General features: G+C 43.9%; 1 protein-coding gene across 8 annotated transcripts in view; it reads right to left on the reverse strand.

Moving 5' to 3' along the window:
- Positions 1-13,634, reverse strand: part of SIK3 (SIK family kinase 3) — a 241,884-nt gene extending 228,250 nt beyond the window's left edge. For all 8 annotated transcript variants that reach the window (XM_025893384.2, XM_025893385.2, XM_025893381.2 and 5 more), the window contains exon 1: positions 13,347-13,634. In XM_025893384.2, the coding sequence (XP_025749169.1) occupies positions 13,347-13,619 (273 nt within the window). In that variant the 5' untranslated portion in view covers positions 13,620-13,634. The remainder of the gene's footprint in view (positions 1-13,346) is intronic.
- Positions 13,635-22,593: the final 8,959 nt, after the last annotated feature.

Here is a 22,593-nt window from a genome sequence, read left to right on the forward strand (position 1 = left end):
ATTTCTACCAGGTGCTCTTGTTATTAGTTATGTGAAATCAGGGAGAAAAGAAAGGCCTGTTTCTATGAAAACTAAGTTGGATGCTTAAAGAGACTTGGTAAAGCCAAATTAGATGTAGATGAGACAGATGTAAAAGACTGGAGGGGAGGGAATCATAAAACTCAATCATAAAACTCAAGAGGGATTCTGTACTCATACTGCTTCACAAATGCCTTTCAATTCACGCTCTACTTTAAAAAAGCAAAACAAACTGGAAATCACAGATGATAAACCAGGGGTATGTTTAATGCAAACAAGATGAAGGAACTCCAATCAAGATCAATACAAAAAAGAAAGGCCTTGGCCCTACATCAAAAGATTAGCCAATGTGTTTCTTAAATTGCAAAGAGAAAGAGAAGGAGGGGAAACCTATAGATTGAAACAAATTAAAAAAAAAAAACCTAAGGGATATCAATCAATTATAAAGTACAGACTTTATTTAGAACCTGATTCAAACATGTAAGTGGTTAATAAAAAGAAAAAAATATATATACATGACAGGGAAATTTTAACACTGATTTGATACTTAATGACAATAAGGAATTACTGTTGTTTTAAGTAGGATAATAGTCCTGGTGTCATGTTTTTTTGAAAAAGAATCCTCATTTAGAGATACATGCCAAAATATTTATAGATAAAATGATAGAATTCTGTGAGTTGCTTCAAAATAAACCAGAGAGAAAGAATCGGGAAGGGGTACAGATGGAAGATTGGCCATGAGGTGGTAAGAGCATGAGCTGGGTGATGAGTCCATGGGGGTTCATGATACTAGTCTCTCAACTATTTGTTTATGTTTGAAATTTTCCATAATAAACACTTTCAAAAAGATTAGTGAATGAATGCTTATGTATATTTTAAGTTAAAATACTAAAAGTATATATGCATCATTTCTGATCTCCCTGCTTCATTTGTTTTTTTGCCCCAATTAACCAAGCAAGTCATAATCCAAAACTTATTGCATAAGAGGTATTCTATTGCAGATAAAAAAGCGTATCACCGGATGCCCAAAATACAGCAGTAGTAACCCCAAAACATTCTAAGAACAACATCCCATATGACCCAATTACCCTTGAAAACCTCTTAACTAACACATAGAGTACATAAGCAAATCCAAACATTATAGCGCTGCTGCATCACCATATTTATTCAGAAAATTACTTCCCTTAACAATTCCCTTCACCATCTTTTTACCTGTAAAAAGGGAGGAGTAAATTACAACCTTTGTTAATCTCTGAAATTCTCGGGCGCCTGGGTGGCTCAGATGGTTAAGCGTCTGCCTTCGGCTCAGGTCATGATCCCAGGGTCCTGGGATCAAGTCCATCGGGCTCCCTGCTCAGCAGGGAGTCTGCTTCTCCCTCTCCCTCTGCCTCTCCCCCTGCTTGTTCTCTGTCTCTCTCGCAAATGAATAAATAAAATCTTAAAAAAAAAAAATCTCTGAAATTCTCACTCGGGTTCACCAAAGAAGAGTTATTTTAAAAGCCAGAGTTCAGGTAAGGCTCTCCAATGTAGGTTTGCATCTGGTTGTGAAAGGTCAGGGGAGAATGATGATTCACCAGCGACTGAAAGGTAAGAGTCACACTCTGTTCTTCCCTCGTCCAGGTTGGGCCCAGGGAAGGAAAGAATAGGCAGCTGCTCTCTTTTGACCCGTCCTACAGCTGACACCCTAGCTCAGAGGCACAGCAGGGCCTTGAAGGGCAGAGGGGATACAAGATAAAGAAAGGCCTCCTCAGACACGCCCAGGAGGCTAACCCTGGCATAACCTTTCTGGAAAGCAATGTGGCAACACAGGTATCAAGTTATCTTAAAAACATGTGTACCCTCTGACCCAGTAATTTCACTTCCAACAATCTATCCTGAGCAAAAAAATCAGAAACACATCAAAGACCTCATGTATACAAAAGTGGGCATCACAGAGAACTTGAGAGTGAAAAACTGGGAAGAGCCTTCAATTACGAAAAAAGTTTCAAAAAATGACAGTAGGCAGACAATGGAAGTATATACAGCTACTAAAAGAGATTTTTACAAAGAGTTTCTAATGTTGGGAAAATGCTTATAATGATAAAAGAGAAAAGGAAGAAAACAGTATAACAATATGATCCCAATTATGTATTTTATAATATTAATAACTGTTGCCTCTAGATGACAGGATTAGGGTGATTTTTTTCCCCTTTGCTTCTTTAAAATTTCCTGAGTTTTCCCCAAATTTCTTCCATGAGCGAAAATTACTTTTATAATCAGGAAAACAAAAAACAAAAACAGGGCAAGGGGGTAGAAGAAAGTCTAGTAATAATAAGCTATGGGGCTGGAGTTAAGAATTTATGATGGCTATAGCCAAACTGTGGAAAGAGCCAAGATGTCCATCGACAGATGAATGGATAAAGAAGATGTGGTATATATACACAATGGAATATTATGCAGCCCTCAAAAGGAATGAGATCTTGCCATTTGCAACGACGTGGATGGAACTGGAGGGTGTTATGCTGAGTGAAATAAGTCAATCAGAAAAAGACATGTATCATATGACCTCACTGATATGAGGAATTCTTTTTTTTTTTTTTAAAGATTTTATTTATTTGAGAGAGAGAGAATGAGAGATAGAGAGCACGAGAGGGAAGAGGGTCAGAGGGAGAAGCAGACTCCCTGCTGAGCAGGGAGCCCGATGCGGGACTCGATCCCGGGACTCCAGGATCATGACCTGAGCCGAAGGCAGTCGCTTAACCAACTGAGCCACCCAGGCACCCGATATGAGGAATTCTTAATCTCAGGAAACAAACTGAGGGTTGCTGGAGTGGGGGTGGGGTGGGAGGGATGGGGTGGCTGGGTGATAGACACTGGGGAGGGTATGTGCTATGGTGAGTGTTGTGAATTGTGCAAGACTGTTGAATCACAGATCTGTACCTCTGAAACAAATAATGCAATAAATGTTAAGAAAAAGAAAAGAAGAAGATAGCAGGAGGGGAAGAATGAAGGGGAGTAAGTCGGAGGGGGAGACGAACCATGAGAGACGATGGACTCTGAAAAACAAACTGAGGGTTCTAGAGGGGAGGGGGGGGGGGGGATGGGTTAGCCTGGTGATGGGTATTAAAGAGGGCACGTTCTGCGTGGAGCACTGGGTGTTATGCACAAACAATGAATCATGGAACACTATATCAAAAACTAATGATATAATGTATGGTGATTAACATAACAATAAAAAATTTTTTAAAAAAAGAATTTATGCTGGCTACCTCTTGTCTTCTTCCTCTATCAGGCTTAAGCTGTAAGCATTCAACTGCTCCTTTAACATCACCTATAGTCTATCCTGACGAGAATAAAATTTATCTTCTTGTCCTCTAGGACCAGTAGTTGCTACTTTTTCCATACAGATGACACAACAAATACTAGTTGAATTAATCCATTAAAGGTAAGGACCATTAAAAGTAACCCCTTTAAGTTAAGGGCCAGTGACCCAGAAGTCATTTTGTTTTGTTTTTAAATCATATCACTTAGTATAAAGAAAAGAACCAGAGGTAACAACACAGAGTTTAAAGTTATTTCAGGAAGTGCTAGCAGCCCAAGACAGACTGGTGAGTCTGCAAAGGAAGAGAGGCTCCAAGGCAGAAGAGACAAAGTGAGGCTTTGGCTGACCATGCTGAATATACCGCGGAATCTTCTCAAGGAAATAACCCACCGGGAGCCTGGATACCAAAGAACCTTCCCTTTAAAGTAAGGCACTAGAATTTCAATGGCAGGATTTACTTTAGATATACTGAACTTCCTAATAATGAAAGTTTGAGATATGCCAAAAATAAATTACTTGCCAGAAAGCTTGTGAAATCTCCTTACCCAGAGATTTGTGAGAAAAAAATAGAAAATCTCTTTTCTTTAACATCTTAACTGGAGATAGAAAATTCAATTGTAAAATTCTAAGATCTACGAGGGGTATAAAAACAAATTCAGCTCCTTTTTTTTTTTAATCCTGATATCCATTCACTAAATGAGTATTTACAGACATTGTAGTAGGCACTGAGAATATAGCAGCAGACAACAGATTAAAATCCCTGCCCTCATGGAGCTTACATTAAATATCACATTGTGCCTCCTAACAAACATTAAAAGCTAGACTACTTTCTCTCTTTAAGTAAAATTATTTCTAGAAACTTCAAGCATGTCACAAACAGCATCGAGCATTTGGAGTGATCTAGAGGAGAGCTTAATAAATATTTCTGAAACAAGACTAAAAAAAAAACTGTGTGGCTAAGTACTGGGATGGCAGGGAGACTTTTAACTTCATTATATATAAATCTGCACTTTTTGGAATTTTGTGCCAGATAGCATCCATTCCCGGCTTTTAATAAATAATTTTTCCAAAAGTTTACCGGATGGCTGGATGGAGAGGTGGATGAATGGATGGATGGAATGAATGAATGAACGAATGAATGAAAAATTTCTTTCACAAAAAAACTCGGTCTTAAGAAATGTGATTAGCTAACCTGAATCCTGGCATTCAGTTCTTCGGAAGGGAGCAATGGGAAGTAAAGCGCACTGCTGGTAAGCATGTACATACATACTAGTGCCGAAACTAGGCAGGAATTTGAAAATTCTCAGAACTTCCTAATCAAAACCTAAATATAGTCTAAGACAACTGGCCAAAAGTATACAACTGAGTGAGCACAGCCCACACAGACAAGCTTGAACAGGCCATGGGTGTATTTCTTCTTCCTTTTCAGTTTCTAGGAAATGAGGCTGAGTATTCAACAATCTGATTCCTACCTTTCTGACAAACTAAAACTCTGACATGACATAAGTAGCAGCCAGAGACTTCTTTTCAGTGGATCGCACACCTCCTAAACAAATATATTCCTAAACAGAACTTCACTATGGCTCATCCAACAGGCTTGTAGTAGCTGAAGGAATTTTATTCCGAACAGATCCAAAACAAGCCCTTTCAAGCTAATTCATCCAAGGCTGTTCTCAAAGACATTGCCTAGGCCAGTTATTTAACACTTAGTTATTACATTAGGACAAAAGTCCCTGAGAATGTATATAATTTTCATTCTCTGGATGTTATCAATCATCTATGAGAAAGTATAACTATACTATTATGCCAAAAGGGACCAAGCTACTCACTATCAGAAGGGGGTAGGGACTCACCTGATGAGTGAGTTCATTCACTTGGAGAACAGGCATAGTAGCTCTTAGTAATCTCTACACCCAACATGGGGCTTGAACTCACAACCCCAAGAACAAAAGTTGCATGTGCTACCAACTGAGCCAGCCAGGCACCCTTGGGTATAACTCTTAAACCAGAAAGTAGAACCACGTAAGAGGAGCCCTAGATAACTGGTCCTCTTGGTCCTCACCTGTGTCATCAAGGGTTTATATCTTGGTGACCAGTTCTCTTAATGAGTTACAAGACGGCACCATGCCCTAGAAATTTGTAGTGATCTGGTAAGTAAGGAGTTCATCTCAGAAAGGTCCTTTCAAAGACAGACCAGACCAGACCAGTCCAACAGAGCAAAATTATAATTACTCATATTCCCTGGGAGTAAGCTAGATATAGTGGTGAAAGAAAGCTATATAAGGCAGACTGTGTTTATGGTCATTGCCTTTTCTATGTTCTTTGCTTTCCTTTTTTTACTTCCTTAGTATTTTGAAAGGCTTTTTTTTTTTACAGACATTTCTTTTTGAGAGAGCAAGCATGACCCGAAGGGCAGAGGGAAAAGGAGAGAGAATCTCAAGCAGACTCCTCATTGAGTGTGGAGCCAGACAAGGGCTCGATCTCACAACCCTGAGATCACAACCTGAGCCAAAACCAAGAGTAAGATGCTTAACCTACTAAGCCACCCAGGCACCCCATGAAAGGCTTTTTTGATGACTCAGTCAAGTCAAGGGGGCACGAAGGGGTAACAGAATTTAAAGATTTTATTTATTTATTTATTTGAGAGAGAGAGAGAGAGAGAGAGAGAGCATGAGAGGGGGGAGGGTCAGAGGGAGAAGCAGACTCCCCGCTGAGCAGGGAGCCCGATGCGGGACTCGATCCCGGGACTCCAGGATCATGACCTGAGCCGAAGGCAGTCGCTTAACCAACTGAGCCACCCAGGCGCCCGCGGGTAACAGAATTTAAAGGCAAAGTAATGGACCCATGGAGGACTGCTGGTAAGTGACAGAAGTGACAGAGTGAAATACAGTGCTGACATATTTACTCTCCCTCCCAACTTGGAAATTTTTCATCTCATTATGGCATCTCACTTTTGGAATTTGTTTTACTAGAAATGATAAATCTCTTAGACTTTAATTAGTAGGTACATCTTGTTCCTTTAATAAAAGATCACGGCGGCAAGGACAATGTTTTCTATGATTGGAGGAGTCAGGGTAGAGTTAACTAGGAATAGGGATGCCTGAATTCTAATTCCAACTCCCCCATTGACTAACTGTAGGATTCTGGGCAAATTGCTGGGGGCAAAGGGGGATGATACCAAAGAGACAAAAAATCTAATGGATAATTAGTCTAAACTACTTTAATTAGTCCCTAAAAGCCTAAGATTCTAAATGATTCTAAATTCCATTAAATCCATCTTTCTAGACTCTGGAAAAGAAAGAGGTGGAATAGAACACATCTAAGATCTTTTTTGTGCCCCCCCAAATCAGAAAATATTGTTGGCCGATCATGTTTAATTTATGTAGAAGATGGATGTCATTCTCTTATAGACGTGAAAGAATGTAAGCTGTTAAAATTGAACACCTCCCCTATCTGAAGAAATGCATTAGAAAAAGCATTTTTACCCTTAACCATAAAATAACCAGCATGATTTTTAAAATCATAAATCAGAGGATACCAGAGCTCTGCTGTGATATCCTCTGATGCCAATCCCACTTCATACTCAATTCCATAAAATGGCCTCTAAGTCCTATATGATCTGGCCCCTAATTTTCTGACCTTACCCCTACCATCCTTCCCCTTGTTCACTAGTTCTAGGCACCATGACCTTAGGTCTAATCTTTGGATATACCAAGCTCATTTCTATCCCAAAACCACTTCCATATCTTCCCAGCCTGGCTTATTTTCATCATTCAGGTGTCAGCTCAAATATCATTACCTGGTGGGGCGCCACGGTGGTGCAGTTGGTTAAGTATCTGCCTCTAGATTTCAGCTCAGGTCATGATCTCAGGGTTGTGAGACCAAGCCCTGCATCAGCGTGGAGCCTGCTTAAGATTCTCTCTCTCCCTCTCCCTCTGCCCTGCCCCCTCTAAAAAAATAATAAAATAAAATAGCCACCATCTTTTTTTTTAAAAGATTTTATTTATTTATTTAATTGACAGAGGGGGGGGGGAGGGAACACAAGCAGGGAGAGTGGGAGAGGGAGAAACAGGCTCCCCGCTTAGCAGGGAGCCTGATGCGGGGCTTGATCCCAGGACCCCGGGATCATGACCTGAGCCGAAGGCAGATGCTTAACAACTGAGCCACCCAGGCGCCCCAAATAGCCACCATCTTATAAAATATCTATATACATATATCTCATCACCTTGGAAAGGCATTCCCTGACAACTGCGAAGCAGCACCCTTCCCCAGACACTCTCTAGCCCATTTACTTTCTTCATGGTATTCATCACTGTATGAAGTTACGTATTTACACGTTTCTTGTCTGTCTCCTTGAATTAGAAAGTAAGCTCCAAGAAGGCAAGAGCTTTTTGTCTGTCTTGTTATTGGTAAATTCAAGAGCCCAGGATAGATCCTGACCCAAAATGTGGATTCAACAAATACATGCTGAATGAATGGATGGATAAGGGAAAGGCTCCATCCCTGTGCAAAGGTATTTTTGATGTCTCTTAGAATTATAGAGGTTCTAGTGAATAGAGAACATTTCTTTTTCTCTTCAAAGCATCCATTTTGTTCTCTTTTATGCCGTGAACTAGAAAACATTTGCCAGATTGATGCTTGGAAAATGAAAACAGCACTTCTGGCACAGAAATAACTAGTCTGGGCACCTCTGGCTTGAGCCAGATCTATGACTTTCTAGGGAGCTGGCACCAAAGTCAGAATGTTAAAATAAACAGCTTTGATGTTGAAAGTGGAATACTGGTATTTTGACTCTGGAGAAACTAGTCCAAATCAATCTTAGCTCTTCACAAAATCTCAACAAAGTTAGTAACCCCATCACAACTGTATCAAAATGAAGTCAGTCGTCTTTCAATAGCCATTTTTAGATTACCTAAAGATGGAACTATCTTCCTCAAATGTATCTAGTGTAATTTTCCTTTCATTTTCTTTTTGATACAATTCTCTTCGCTATTTACCAGTGAATCTTGCTTTCAACCTTCTCATAAGTATCATCTATTCTCTCCATTGAACTCTTACTTAGAAATGAAAATACTACCCCTTGCCCACTCTGAGTCGTTCCCTTCATGGAAAGGAGTTTGCACTAAACCACACAGCACACACATATGTCATGGATGGTCCACATTTGGGATGGGGTCACGGGGCAAAATGTTTTCTGTATATAATAAGTTAAAAATCCTGACCTTGGCCTTCAAAGTAGCACACTGTGCACCTAAACGCAAATGTATTCTTAAGTTTGTAGGAATATTTCTTCATATTCTCCACCAGATTTAAGTGAATCTCTGGGGGCGGGGGGACCGCACGCAAATAAACTCTGTTCCATCACCAATGTAACAAAGAGCAGTTAAGTTACAAAAACACACTAAAAATGCAGGGCAGCCCAAAGCAAAAACTGGTGTTAGTCACAGTTTTCATTAGACAAGTCTCACATTTGCTTTAAAAAAAAAAAACTTTAGGGGCGCCTGGCTGGCTCAGTCAGTAGAGCACGCAACTCTTAATCTCGAGGTCATGAGTTCAAGCTCCATGTTGGGCATAGAGCTTACTTTAAAAAAAAGTTTTAACTAATGGAAAATTATGCTTTAGAATGTCAATTTCATGAAATTAGCCCATAGTCCATGGGAGTTCAACCCAAATACCTCAAAGTGGCATCTGAAATAATAGCCAACTCATATTTTTACACTGAAAGCATATCATGAAGATGACATCTACCCACACAAAACAAATGGCATACGCATTCATGGACTGTTCCAAACGGATGAAAAGCAAAAAGAGGGGAGCCCTGTCCTACACATCTTTCCTTCTACAGCAGCTGTTGCTGACATTTACTATATGCCTACTATGTGCCAGGCACTGTTCCAGTACCTTCCCATACATTATCTTATTTAATCTTCCTAACACCCAAACTTGTGAGGTAAGTACTACTGTCATCTCATTTTATTTATTTTTTTATTTTATTTACTTATTTGACAGAGAGAGACACAGCGAGAGAGGGAACACAAGCAGGGGGAGTGGCAGAGGGAGAAGCAGGCTTCCCGCGGAGCAGGGAGCCCGATGAGGAGCTCGATCCCAGGACCCTGGGATCATGACCTGAGCCCAAGGCAGACGCTTAATGACCAAGCTACCCAGGCGCCCCCTGTCATCTCATTTTAAAGATGACCACATCTGAGCACAGAGAAGGTAAATAATTGACCCAAGATCACCCAGCTTTTAAGCAGAAGAGAATTCAAACCCAGGCAGCCTTACCCAAAGCTCAAGCTCTTACCACAACCCAGTAGCAAGCAAGTGATACATATGCACTGAAATACCACTTTATAAGTATTTGACCAATGGCTTGTATAGTCTACACATTTTAAAAATGCATACAACATATATCTACTTTTTGTTCCCATTCATCCAATCAGTAAAGGTATGATTAGGCACAGGCAACAGACTATAAGCAATCTGAAAGCAGAAAATCTTTTTTTCAATCTCTTTAATACTTGACACTGTCCTACCAAAAGAATGGAGCCGCAGAACCTCAGACTAAGACTTCTCAAAAAAAAAAAAAAAAAAAAAAATTGAAATCAGAGAAGGTAGGACAAAGACAGCCAGGGTGAGCTGCTGACCAAAGTGGGTCACAGATGAACCTCCTCTCCTGGTTCCTGTTCCACAATGATGCTCTAAGCACCGCAGAACTGCCAATATCAAGTCTGAACCCACGAACGCCAGGCTGCAGAAGTCCCCGACAACCTAAGGAACAACAGAAACTCTTTCCTCTTCTCTACTGATTCTCTTCAGCCCAGGATCCTACTCCAGGAGGTTTGAGAGTTAACAGAATTTGGGAAAGAGCCAGCTTCACCACTTCTTTTGGACGGAGGGCAGTAGCTTAGTCAATAAATGAAGTTTACTTTAGCCTCCTAGTCCTTGGAATGGACAGTGTGTGTTAGAAAAGGTAATCATAAATACTTCCCTGATTTTCAGAAAGCACCAACTACCTACGCTCCTTCGACTAATACAAGTATTTTCTGAATTACCTGAGTCTGATTGTTAGACACGGTTTTAAGAAAAGCCCAGACCATTCAGTGGCTTACAGGGGGAAGAGGAGAAAGAAAACAATCACAGACCTCTGAAAGATGAAACAAAAAATTACAGATTCTGGGAAGAGATGGAAAAAAAAAAAAAACAACTCTCTTTGGTTCCAAGTGACCTGACTGCAGAAGTAAAATAAACGCTGCAGTGCATGGGGAGAAAAATCTATCTCCCTGAGCAACTGAAACAGCAGCTTCTGCATCTACTAGTACCTAGCTAGACACCTTCCTCGCCATTATATAACCACACCATGGCCTTAATAGGCCATCAACTGTATGTCAACAGCTGTTAGGCACATCTAAGCTGTCAGCATTTAAGAATCCCTTCCAAGGTGGATTCAGATAACCAGGGAGCAGGCCAAAATATGCTCATCGTTCACCCAGAGCACATGACAACTCCTTGTGAATTAAGCTTCACTCATGTCGTCAGAGTAATTTAAGCAGCAAAAGATAGGGCGCTTGTAACTGTAACTAGGAAATTGCACACTGCTACAGAAACACAAATGAGTGCTGGTGTGGTCCTTGCACACATGCAACTCATTGTCCAAGCCATTTCGTTCGGTCTCATTCAGGATTTCAAATATTTCCATACATACGAATTACATAACTGCACACCACAAATGATCAAAGATAAAAACCAACATAAACAGTGACACCCATTTATAAACAAGCTAATGTTTAAAATGCTGCAGTCCTAAAGGACACCAAGGCCTCAGAGAAAAACCAAGAAACACACACACACACACATACACACGAAAATTAGAAAGCAAGCAGATCAGCCATAATTAGCCACTGGCTTTGCTGACTACTGAAGATAAAAATGTCTCTTTTATATATAAAGCCAAGAATCAACTGTTAGCAATTACATTTACAAAAACATACGACCCTGTCTGTCACAGATTTTTTTATCAATATTTTGGTGTATCCAAGGGCTGCAAGACACAAAATTATTTAAATCATAGATACCATAAACCAGGAAACCAATTAAGTTCATGGAGTCCATCCCCCAGAGGTCAGAGCAAAATAATCACAGGAGCTCAATGTGATTACTTAGAAGAGAGGGGGAGGTTAAAAAAAAAAAAAAAAGGAAATGCTGAAACAAGGAACAAAGCTCTCGAACAACTAGGGTTGTTTATAAACATAACTTTGGCTTAGGGAACAGTAAACAGAACTGTAAACACCTGGGGGTGGGGGGACAGGCAGAGAGGCACCAAAGTCTTGGCTCAGTCTAGTCCCCCTTCAGGGTCCAAGGCTGACATCAGAGAACCCTGGACTTTGGTATATCATTCAGCTCAGACCTGCAGACTTGAGGCCCTCTGATAAAAAACTGACAAAAAGGCTGAAGGGGGCCCCCCAGAGGAAGTGAAACTGACCAATCAATTTTCCACAGCCACCTACCCTGCCACCCTGGTAAAAAAGGCCCCTTGTAAGCTTTGACAAAAAGGAGGGAAAAGGGAACTTCAGGTTGTGAGTGAGAAGGAGAGAAGGCCCAGATAAGTTACTGGCTTCTGAAAACAAGCAGTTGCCATAAAAGCACAAACACGGTCGGCGATGATAAGGGCTAGGCTGAGGAGGTGAGGAATTGATGTGGCTTTGGTAGGAAGCGGCAACAGCTATGAGGCTTCTTCATCAGGCTGAAGGAAAACACAAACTGCAGTTTTAGATATAATGAATGACTACACTGAAAGTATTCATTCAAGGGAGCAAAGCAAGAAATCTGGAGTACAAATGGGCTTTGTGGGTCCTCTCAAAACCAAAAGATTCCTCCTGATGACTTTGATTCCAATACTTCCAATGTAGAAGGCTACCCACATTTCCTCAAAAATGAATTTTATATGTAAAACCGTATATGTGTACTTATATGGCTTCCTAATTGACCTTGGCCAATTTCACTACTACAGCCCCACAAATCCCTTGAGAACCTAAGGGCCCAATGAGTGTAAGGCTCCAGTGTCTGGGTTCCTCATCCACCTCCTCCGTCACCCACCAGGCTTTACCCCCACCGCTGAGAGCCCACCCTGCGCTCTATAAAGCCCGTGATTCCAGACCCTCCAACAACTAAAAATAACCAGCAACCCAGCTCTCCCAAATTATTTAACCCCTGACTACCTAGGGCCACCAGGAACATGGGGCGCCCTGGGCCTCTGTTCCCTGAGCCCCCTCCGGTGGAAAAGCAAAGTAATTTTCTTCCTTCTCATTTCCCCATTTTCTTCATCGCCTCCTCCGATAATCTCGTCCGTCCTCGGGCTCCCATTCCTACCACCCATCAGTCTTAGACGATCAAACACTGATTGGCATCTGTCATAAGGTAGCAGGTCCCCCGTATCTCCCCGTACCCTGCACCCACCACACACCCCTAGTACATGCCCCTGTCGTCCTTGTTCCCCTCCTAATGACCCCCCCGCTCCGGCTGACAGTTTACCCTTGTCTTCCCCATCCTGCTGTCCACATTTCCTATCCCCCTGCCCTCATTCCCTTAGAATTTCCTAATTGCTGGTTCCAGAGTCCTCTTAGCTTACAGTCTCCGGCTCCGTGAGAGTTCCAAATCTCTTCTTTCCAATCACCCCTTCCGCTACCCTCCGCAGAGCCCCGGCTGAGCACCCCCTCCCCATCCCTGGCTCCTCGGTCCCCCAGGTCTCTGCGCTCCAGGGCCCCCCCGCTTGGCCCCCTCGGCCACGGAGTTTCCCTCTCCCGGCTCCCCGGCGTCCCCTACCTTCGGCTCGCCCCCTACTCACTCCCCTCCGACAGCCCCGCTCCCCGTCCGTGTCCCCGATCCCCAACACTATCCACTATCCCGAGCCCCGCTCGCCGCGCCGACCCCTCAGCCTCCCTGTCGCGGGTCTCTCCTGCCCCCGCCACACTCGGACAGACGGTCCCGGGCTGCGCAGCCCCGCAGCCGCCCGCTCCCGCCGCGCCACTACCTTGGCCTTGGTGACGAGGTGCGTGGCCCGCTTGACCACAGCGAAGTTGCCCTTGCCGATGGTGCGGTCGATCTCGTAGTAGCCGATGCGGGCAGGCACCGGCCCGCGGGAGGCCGGGGCTGGGGGACGCGGCGGGCCAGCCGCCGGGGGCACGGCAGCTGGGGCGGCCGGGGGCCCCGGGGCTGGCGGAGGCAGCAGGCGGCCGGCCGGCCCGGCTCCCCCCGCTCCGGCCCCGGCAGCCCCGCCAGCTCCGCTCGCCGCCGCCGCCGCCATCTTGTTGTGCAGTGAAACCTCCCGGGCCGCGGGGAGCCGGCGGGGGGGAGGGGGCAGGGGGGCGGGAAAAAGAGGGGGGGCCTGGCGGACGTCACCCCGGGAGGCGGGGCGCCCGCGCCGCCGGGGCCCGGCGCCATGGCAACCGCGCGTCACGTGCCGACGCGCGTCACTGCCCGCAGCCATGGCAACCGTGACCTCACTGGCGAGCTCGACCTTCCCGCGTGGGCCCTGCTCCTCTGGCGCTGGCTCCCGGGTGCCCCCCTCTGGGGATGGGACGGTGGGCACTGCAAGCGTGCCCGCCAGTTTCCAGCCGCTTCAGCGCTCCCGAGGCGGGGGTGCCGGACGCCGGGCTCCAGGCCGGGCCCCCAGTCGCCCCGGGAATGGCTAATATGACCCCTGCTGTGACTTCCGTCCCAGTTCAGCGGTCACCCAGCCACCCTTAAAACAAAATATTTCCTCATCACCAAAAATACCGGCCTTGTCCCACTTTAGCGCTTGAGGCCACAAAGGCAGGAATAGCCACGAGAAACTGTAACCAAGCTGGTAGCGAGGCAGGGGAATTCTTCAGTAAAATTCCTTCTAACACAGCCCTGCTCACCCGGTACAACTAATCTGATTGTCACCGAATACAGGGGGCATAGGGAAACTGGGATTTGCGTGTTCAAGGGTGGAGAAACCAGCGCAAACATGCGTTCCAGGCATTGGGTGGGTGAGGGCCAGAGAGGCTACGTCATTTTCCTCCCACCCCGTCTCCGAACAATTCTATAGCTAGATGACTGTCACAGTGCCTGTGTCCTATTTCTGTCACTTGTAGAACCCTGATGGAGCAGTGGTGCACATGGTCCAGAGAGCCACGTCACAGTTAAGGACAAAACCGTCTGTTAGGCAAACTAAATAAAGGCAAACTAAAATAATATTAGGCAAACTAAAATAATAATTCCCTCCTTACAGGGACTCTCCGAAGACATTAAAGGTGATCAAATTTATAATCCCAACCACAAATCTCATATTCTTTTTTCTTCCTTCGTCTGCTATCTGGCATTCCACATCCTCCGGGGCCCCTCACTCACTAGCTCCGGGGTTTCCCTTCTCCTGTGTCCCACTGCTTTTATTAACTAGATTAACTTAACTGCTTTAGGTGGTGATGGGAGAGGGATAGGCAACCGGGCTGTCAGTAGCATGACGGTCTGTGGCAGGCTGGGAGGAGCAGGGAGAGGGAAGACCATGAACACTTCCAGGGTTAAAATGTATTCCTTCAGCCCAGTGCTGATCTATCCACTTGCATGTCTCTCTATGTGGCAGAACTGTGTTGTCAGGTCATTGCGTGTACAATATCCAAAACTGACACCCAGGGCACCATGAATGTGTGCGGAGAGCGCATATTTACTCACTCCGACCAAAATCTGTTTATGAGCCCTCTGGTTCCCCATCCGACCATGAGTAAAGGCAGGCATAGGATGGGCCGGAGAGGTCACCCCACAGTTGTCTTGCATCAGTTCCCTGGTAGCTGTTCCAAATTGCCAACACCATTAACAGTAATTGGCTCCTTGACTAGCACATAAGGATGAGCATGAAATGGTCCTCAGCTTCCGGCACTGATTAAGCCCTTTCCTTGGTTGAGCTCATTCAATCCCAGATAAATGATGGGGTGTTCCCAGCCTCGCTTACCACTTCATGACCCCACTCAACTGCCTCTGCGTTAACTTCAGAGCTGGGCCCCAGAGTCACTGTTTTGGTTTTTGTTTTTGTTTTTGTTTTTTAGATTTTCTGTATTTGAGCGAGAGAGAGAGAGAGAGAGAGAGAGAGAGAGAGCGCACACAAGAGGGGGGAGGGTCCGAGGGAGACGCAGACCCCCCGCCGAGCAGGGAGCCCGACGCGGGACTCGATCCTGGGGCTCTGGGATCATGACCCGAGCCGAAGGCAGTCGCTCAAGCAACGGAGCCACCCAGGCGCCCCCAGAGTCACAGCTTTACCATCTCCCTGGGGAGGGAGTCTCAACAGAAACCTTAGCTAGCTGGGAAGGCAAGGGGAAAAGAATCTTTTACTCTGGAAGCTGCGGGAGTAGCACCAAATCCATTCTCACCAATGTCTTTACAGCCTCTCCACTCATAGACGTCATTGGAGAATCAAGTACCCCGACTTCTGGCACTCTCTGGAGAGTGTCAAAAACGAGAAGCCTCTGAGGAGAAACAAGGAAATGGAGCATGGGTCTCACTTCCAAAGAGGAAAGGCAGATCATGCCTGTCTCCTAATAAAGACTGGGCTGTGTATGCTGTGTGTTAGATCATGTGTGCTCCCTGCCTATATGGATTGAGGCCAGTAGATGGTGTGTTCTATGGAGACTCGGACAAAGACTTGCTGGAAAGCTCCCTGAAGAGTGCTCTTTGGTGAGAAGAACATGGAAAATTCGGGAGGACACTGCACAGTGAAAATCATCAGGGGACAAGGAAAACAGTTTAGATGTATGCATTTAACGAGGATTTCTTGAGAGCTAAGCCTGAAGTAGGTTTAGGGAGGAGCTCACAGTCAAAAATAACAATGTGTCAGACACTACACTAAGGACTTTACATAAATGAACTCACTTAAGCCACAACAACTCAATGAAACAGATTGTATTATTATCCCCATTTTGCAGATAGGGAAAATGAGGCACTGCAGGATTAAGGGAATTGGCCATGGTCACAGAACTAGAATTCAAACCCAGGCGGCATGCCTCTTGAGCCTGAGATCTTCCCAGACTGGATTATAAACCCCGTCAAGGGAGAAGCTGGTATGAAAAAATGGCTTCTCCAGAAGCCCAGGTTGACTGAGCTCAGTTTATACCCAGGAAAGAAGAGGACTTCAGGAATTCTGGAGAGCACGACAGAGCTGGAACCAAAGCACGTCTACAAACAGCAGACTACAAAACAGGACTGAGGCACCTAGGGTGGCTTCACTTGTAAGTCGCGCCACCATGAGACTCACTGTTTAGTGTGTATTTCTCCTGCCTTTAGAAAACAGGTGGGTAGGTGTGTTCCCGCCCAGCGGCAAACTCCAAGGAGTGGCCCCAGGGCTGAGTTCTCAGAGCCGCTGCAGTCCAGTAGAGAGGCAGAGAGCTAGCCACCACCCAGTTCCCAATCAGTTCCACAGCCAAATCACTCTTTTCTAGAAAAGCAAAAGATTAAAAAAAAAAAAAAGGCAAAAGATAGATTCAGAGATGAAAATGAGACATTTTCCTATGTAATGTCATTGTGCTTGTTTCTAGAATTTGAAAAGGGCAAACCAAGGCATTCCTGATGTATACCATAGGCCCTTAGACAGTTCTAGAAATGATACTAAACCTCTGAGGACCTAAGGCCTGCCCGGAAAAGAATATAAGCAGTAGGAGGTAATACATTAACTCTTTTATGATTTTAAAGGCACTCTAGCCTGTCTGCAGGGCAGCTTACCAGCAATCTGAAAGAAAACTGCAGCCTCACAACACAGCTCCATACATTCTCTGAGCCATCAGGGCCTTGAAGAAAGTCCAACCCTCACTTTACGTTGGCCCAACTTATTACTGCTCTGAAAAAAAGCTAACATTATAGGAGCATTCAGTTGATAAGAGGGGCATCATTCAGAAATTTGGTAGGTCAGAAAGCAATGCCATATTTACATGCCATATATTCCCAAACAAGGGAATTATTAGCCAGTTATAAATTCTGCCGTCACGTAGAAATCAGGGCACTGCTTGATCCCATTGTCCAAATCCTCAGTGTGCCCCGGTTCTCCGGAGGAGCTGAATGTGCACCTGTTTTTGTGAGGGCTGTGTTCTGCATTACCACCTCAGCTGGGAGGGTGCTGCCTTCCCTCCTCCTATCCCAGATCAACCTAGTCAAGTCCAAATGCTCCCCCGGGTGTCAAGAAACAGCTCTAAGCAGCCATAGTCTCCTGCTATAAGATATCTTGGGGAAGGAGCTTACGAGAAGCTAAATAAGCTTTCAGTCAAGGATTTTCTGTTGGGCTTGCCCACAATTTTTCTTTTTAATGGAACCATTCGAGCTATTACACAAAACCTAAAAAAATTATCCTTATTACCTTCCATATGTTCTAGGATATGGTTGAAGCATTTTTAGATTATTATTAATTACCCTTTAGATCATCCACAAGATTTTTAAGTATGATTTTTTTTAAAGATTTTATTTATTTGAAAGAGAGAGAGAGAACAAGCAGTGGGGAGAGGCAAAGGGGGAGAGAGAGAGAGAGAGAGAGAGAAGCAGACTCCCCGCTGAGCAGGAAGCCTGACACGGGGCTCCATCCCAGGACCCAGAGATCATGACCTGAGCCAAAGGGAGATGCTTAACCGACTGAGCCCCTATGATTTTTTTTAAAGGTTTTCTGCACTCTTAGACGTGACTATATCATCTTTTAGGATCAGTGTTTTTCCTCAGGGAGATACGCCTTTGGTTTTATATGGGAAAATACATTAGGTACAGAAAAAAAATTCATTCAAGACAACTTTTTTCACAAAAGGATATGCTCCTTAACGAAACATGCACGTAGTTACTCTGTCGTCCACTCCTTAATATTTATAGCAATAAAATGTCTTTCTTATAATGTGCTTCTTTCTCACAGAGGGACAAAGAGTGGTACTCAACAAATACTAATTAAAATGTTGGCATATTTGGATCCCTTTCTTTCCCTTATATAGAAGTGTACCTAAAATCTCAGGAATTCACAACTTCTCACATGAGATGAGTGGAAATTCATTTCCCTGGCTTTGAAGGTACAGAACCGCCTCTTTCCTGTTTATTCCTTCATCTTCACATCTCTCCTGACTAAAGAGCCATCCTCCCTGCCACACCTGCCTTGGGAATTGCCTCTCAGTTTTAAGTGCTCACCTTCAAACAGCCTTGCCTGTTTTGAAGACAGCACAGAGACTCTGCCTTCCCAGCGGCTTCCTTGCATTAAGAGGGGGGTTTGCTTAGGTTTTCTACCAGCCTCTACAGCTGTTGGCTAAGCAAAACATATGCAACCGGGATTGACTTCCATAGGTAGCCAATCTACCTTTGCTTCATTTCCACCACAATTTTCCTCGGTTAAACTAGAAAATCCATCTTGCACCTCTAAGGCGGGCTCTGCGGGAGAGGAGTCCTCTCCCTTGCCTGTAGAGACACCTGCTGGTCAAAGTTTAAACTATAGGCAGTTGAAAACCACAAACCCACGTCAGGAGCCAGAAAGCTGGAATCCAAATGGAAACCGGCTCCAGGAAGCTGGATGTCTGTATGGCCGAACAGAAAGCACAGTGGGCTAAAGTTACAACGGTGCCCGGGGGAATTAAGGTAACAGTCCCTGTGGTTTTGGGCCACCCACCGATGTCTCCAGTTAGCCCCAGGGTTCTCACGGCATTTTAAAAAGAATTTGTAGGGCGCCTGGGTGACTCAGTTGGTTAAGCGACTGCCTTCGGCTCAGGTCATGATCCTGGAGTCCTGGGATCGAGTCCCACTTTGGGCTCCCTGCTCAGCGTGGAGTCCGCTTCTCCCTCTGACCCTCTTCCCTCTCGTGCTCTCTATCTCTCATTCTCTCTCTCTCAAATAAATAAATAAAATCTTTAAAATAAAAATAAAAATAAAAAGAATTTGTAAGGATGAAATTAATAGCCTCTTACTTTTATTTAAAAAAAATAATTTCCTCTGGCATGTTTAAAGAGCAGCCTGGCATCACAAGTAAAAAGGGTAAGGGTTTTATAGTTAGACCTAGATTTTGTAGTGGGCTTTTCCATTTACAAGGTCACCTTGAGCCTCAGTTTCTTCTGGAAATTCACTCCTACCTCATGGGCTTGTTGGGAGAATTAACTGTTATAAATATGTACAGGGACCTAGATTAAAGTCTGGCACATGGTAGACACTTGAGTATTAATTTCCTTCCTCTAAAAGCAAGTAAACAAGGACAGGCCTCTTTCCAAATCACCTGGAAAAGATGAGGAATGATGGAGAATAGGATTAGGGCTGTGAAAATAAATTAACTTCAGGGGCACCTGGGTGGCTCAGTCAGCAAAGTAGCAGACTCATGACTTTGGCTCAGGTCTTGATCTCAGGGTCATGGGATCGAGCCCCGCGGGCAGTCTGCTTGAGGCTTCTGCCCCTCCCTCTTGCTCAGTCTCTCTCTCAAATAAATAAATACATCTTTTTTAAAAATTAACTTCAGAGTTAAAGGGAGAAAATGATAGTTTTAAGTGTTTTGGTTTGGTTTACTAAACACACATCATTCAGTCTTTGGAAGCTGAACAGATTTGTGTTCATGATACAACCATAGACGTCCAGTAAAAACCTTCCCAATCTCACAACTTCATAAAGTAGTTATTATCCCCACTTATAGATTGTTGGGTTACTTGAACCATCTGATGACTGACTCACACAGCCAGGAAGCGGTGAATCTGAGAAGCAAATCCAGGCTTTTAATCACCAAAGCTAGTTGTCTTTCTGAACTTTAGGGTACACCAGTGTCTGTGGTCTGTTTAAAAAAAAAAAAATGCCAAGGATATTTTTTTCTTCTTAAATTTATTTAAAGTAGATGTGTAAGGGGCGCCTGGGCAAATACAAAATACATTTTTCAAAATACAATTAAAATGCCCCAATTTCTTCTTTTTCTTAAGATTATTACATTGAGTTCAATGTTAAGGTAAAAATCGGGGCAGAACACGATGAGGTACATTTTAGGGTCTGAGCTCTGAGAGTCCAATCCCCAACTCCAAGCTCCAAGTTGAGCCACATTCTGATAAAAGCTGGATTGTGGAAACCAAAGTAGGTATCAAATACTCGATCCTTACATTTCCCACCAACTTTAATAACAGCTTTGATTTCTCTAGAGATTTTTTTCCAGTGACTTCCAAGCTACAAATATTTATGGATTCATTGTTTGGTAAAGTTCAAACTCTCAGAGCAGAGGACTCAAATGCATTTACAACCTGGCCCCAACCTCTTTGTCAGCATTTCAAATTTCAAGGATTTTCCCACTCCACCCTTCCCTACCCAGGACCACTGCAGGCTCCTTTATGATCAAAACACATTCTGCACTTTCTCCTTACCCTTTGCTCCTGAGTATCCGTGTGTTTGGAAAACCCTTAAAGCTCACCCAACTATTTGAAATTCTACTACTCCTTTAAGGTCCAGCTCAGCTCAGGATCCTCACAATCCTTGTAAAAAATCAGTCATAGTTTTCTTCTGGGTCTCCTGAGCATTTTGTCTATTCAGAGCACAGTCTTCCGAGCCAGAGTAACTGGGTTCAAATGCTGACTTCACACACAACTTACTAGCTGTGCGGTCTTAAAAAAAATTAATGAGCGTCTCTGGGCCTCAGTTCTTCAGGTATAAAATAGGGATAATCATAACACCTATTTCATGGGAGTGTCAGGAAGATTGAATAAATGACTACGTATAAAGTACTAACGAAAGTGCCTGGCACATAATTGGGATCCTGTCTGTTCATGTCTTCTGCCCATTTCTTAACTGGATTATTTGTTTTCTGGATGTTGAGTTTGTTAAGTTCTTTATAGATTTTGGATACTAACCCTTTATTGGATATGTCACTTGCAAATATCTTCTCCCATTCCGTGGCCTGCCTTTTAGTTTTGTTGTTTCCTTTCCTGTGCAGAAGCTTTTCATCTTGATGAAATCCCAATGGTTCATTTTTTGCTTTTGTTTAGCTTGCCTCCAGAGACGTGTCTACTAAGAAGTTGCTACGGCTGAGGTCAAAGAGGTTGCTGCCTGTATTCTCCTCTAGGATTTTGATGGTTTCCTGTCTTACATTTAGGTCTTTCATCCATTTTGAATTTTTTTTGTATATGGTGTAAGAAGGTGGTCCAGTTTCATTCTTCTGCATGTTGCTGTCCAGTTTTCCCAGCACCATTTGTTGAAAAGACTGTCTTTTTTCCATCGGATATTCTTTCCTGTTTTGCCAAAGATTAGTTGACCACATAGTTGTGAGTCCATTTCTGAGTTTTCTCAGAATAGAAATCTATCGGGGCGCCTGGGTGGCTCAGTCGTTAAGCGTCTGCCTTCGGCTCAGGTCATGATCCCATGGTCCTGAGATCGAGCCCCGCATCGGGCTCCCTGCTCTGTGGGAACCCTGCTTCTCCCTCTCCCACTCCCCCTGCTTGTGTTCCCTCTCTCGCTGTCTCTCTCTCTTTGTCAAATAAATAAATAAAATCTTAAAAAAAAAGAATAGAAATCTATCTATGATACACTTCATAGATCCATTGATCTATGTGTCTGTTTTTGTGCCAGTACCATACTGTCTTGATGACTACAGCACTGTAATACAGCTTAAAATCAGGAATCATGGTACCTCCAGTTTTGTTTTTCTTTTTCAGGATTGCTTTGGCTATTTGGGGTCTTTTATGGTTCCATACAAATTTCAGGATTCTTTGTTCTAGCTCTGAAAAATGCTGGTGGTATTTTCATAGGGATGGCACTAAATGTGTAGATTGCTTTGGGCAGTATAGACATTTTATCGATATTCTTCCAGTCCATGAGCATGGAATGTCTTTCCATTTCTTTGTGTCCTCTTCAGTTTCTTTCATAGGTGCTCCACAGTTTTCAGAGTTTAGATCTTTCACCCCTTTAGTTAGGTTTATTCCTAGGTATCATATTGTTTTTGGTACAATTGCAAATGAGATTGATTCCTTAATTTCTCTTTCTGCTGCTTTGCTATTGGTGTAAAGAAATGCAACAGGGGCACCTGGGTGGCTCAGTCGTTAAGTGTCTGCTTTCCGCTCAGGTCATGGTCCCAGGGTCCTGGGATCGAACCCCGCATCAGGCTCCCTGCTCAGCAGGAAGCCTGCTTCTCCCTCTCCCACTCCCCCTGCTGGTGTTCCCTCTCTCCCTGTCTCTCTCTCTGTCAAGGAAATAAATAAAATCTTTCAAAAAAAAGAAATACAACAGATTTCTGCACATTGATTTTATATCCTGCAACTTTGCTGAATTCATGTATGAGTTCTAGCAATTTTTTGGTGGAG

Source organism: Callorhinus ursinus, unplaced genomic scaffold, assembly GCF_003265705.2.
Source record: "Callorhinus ursinus isolate GAN/ISIS: 27379988/994484 unplaced genomic scaffold, GSC_fseal_2.0 scaffold19, whole genome shotgun sequence".
NCBI classification, from domain to species: domain Eukaryota; kingdom Metazoa; phylum Chordata; class Mammalia; order Carnivora; family Otariidae; genus Callorhinus; species Callorhinus ursinus.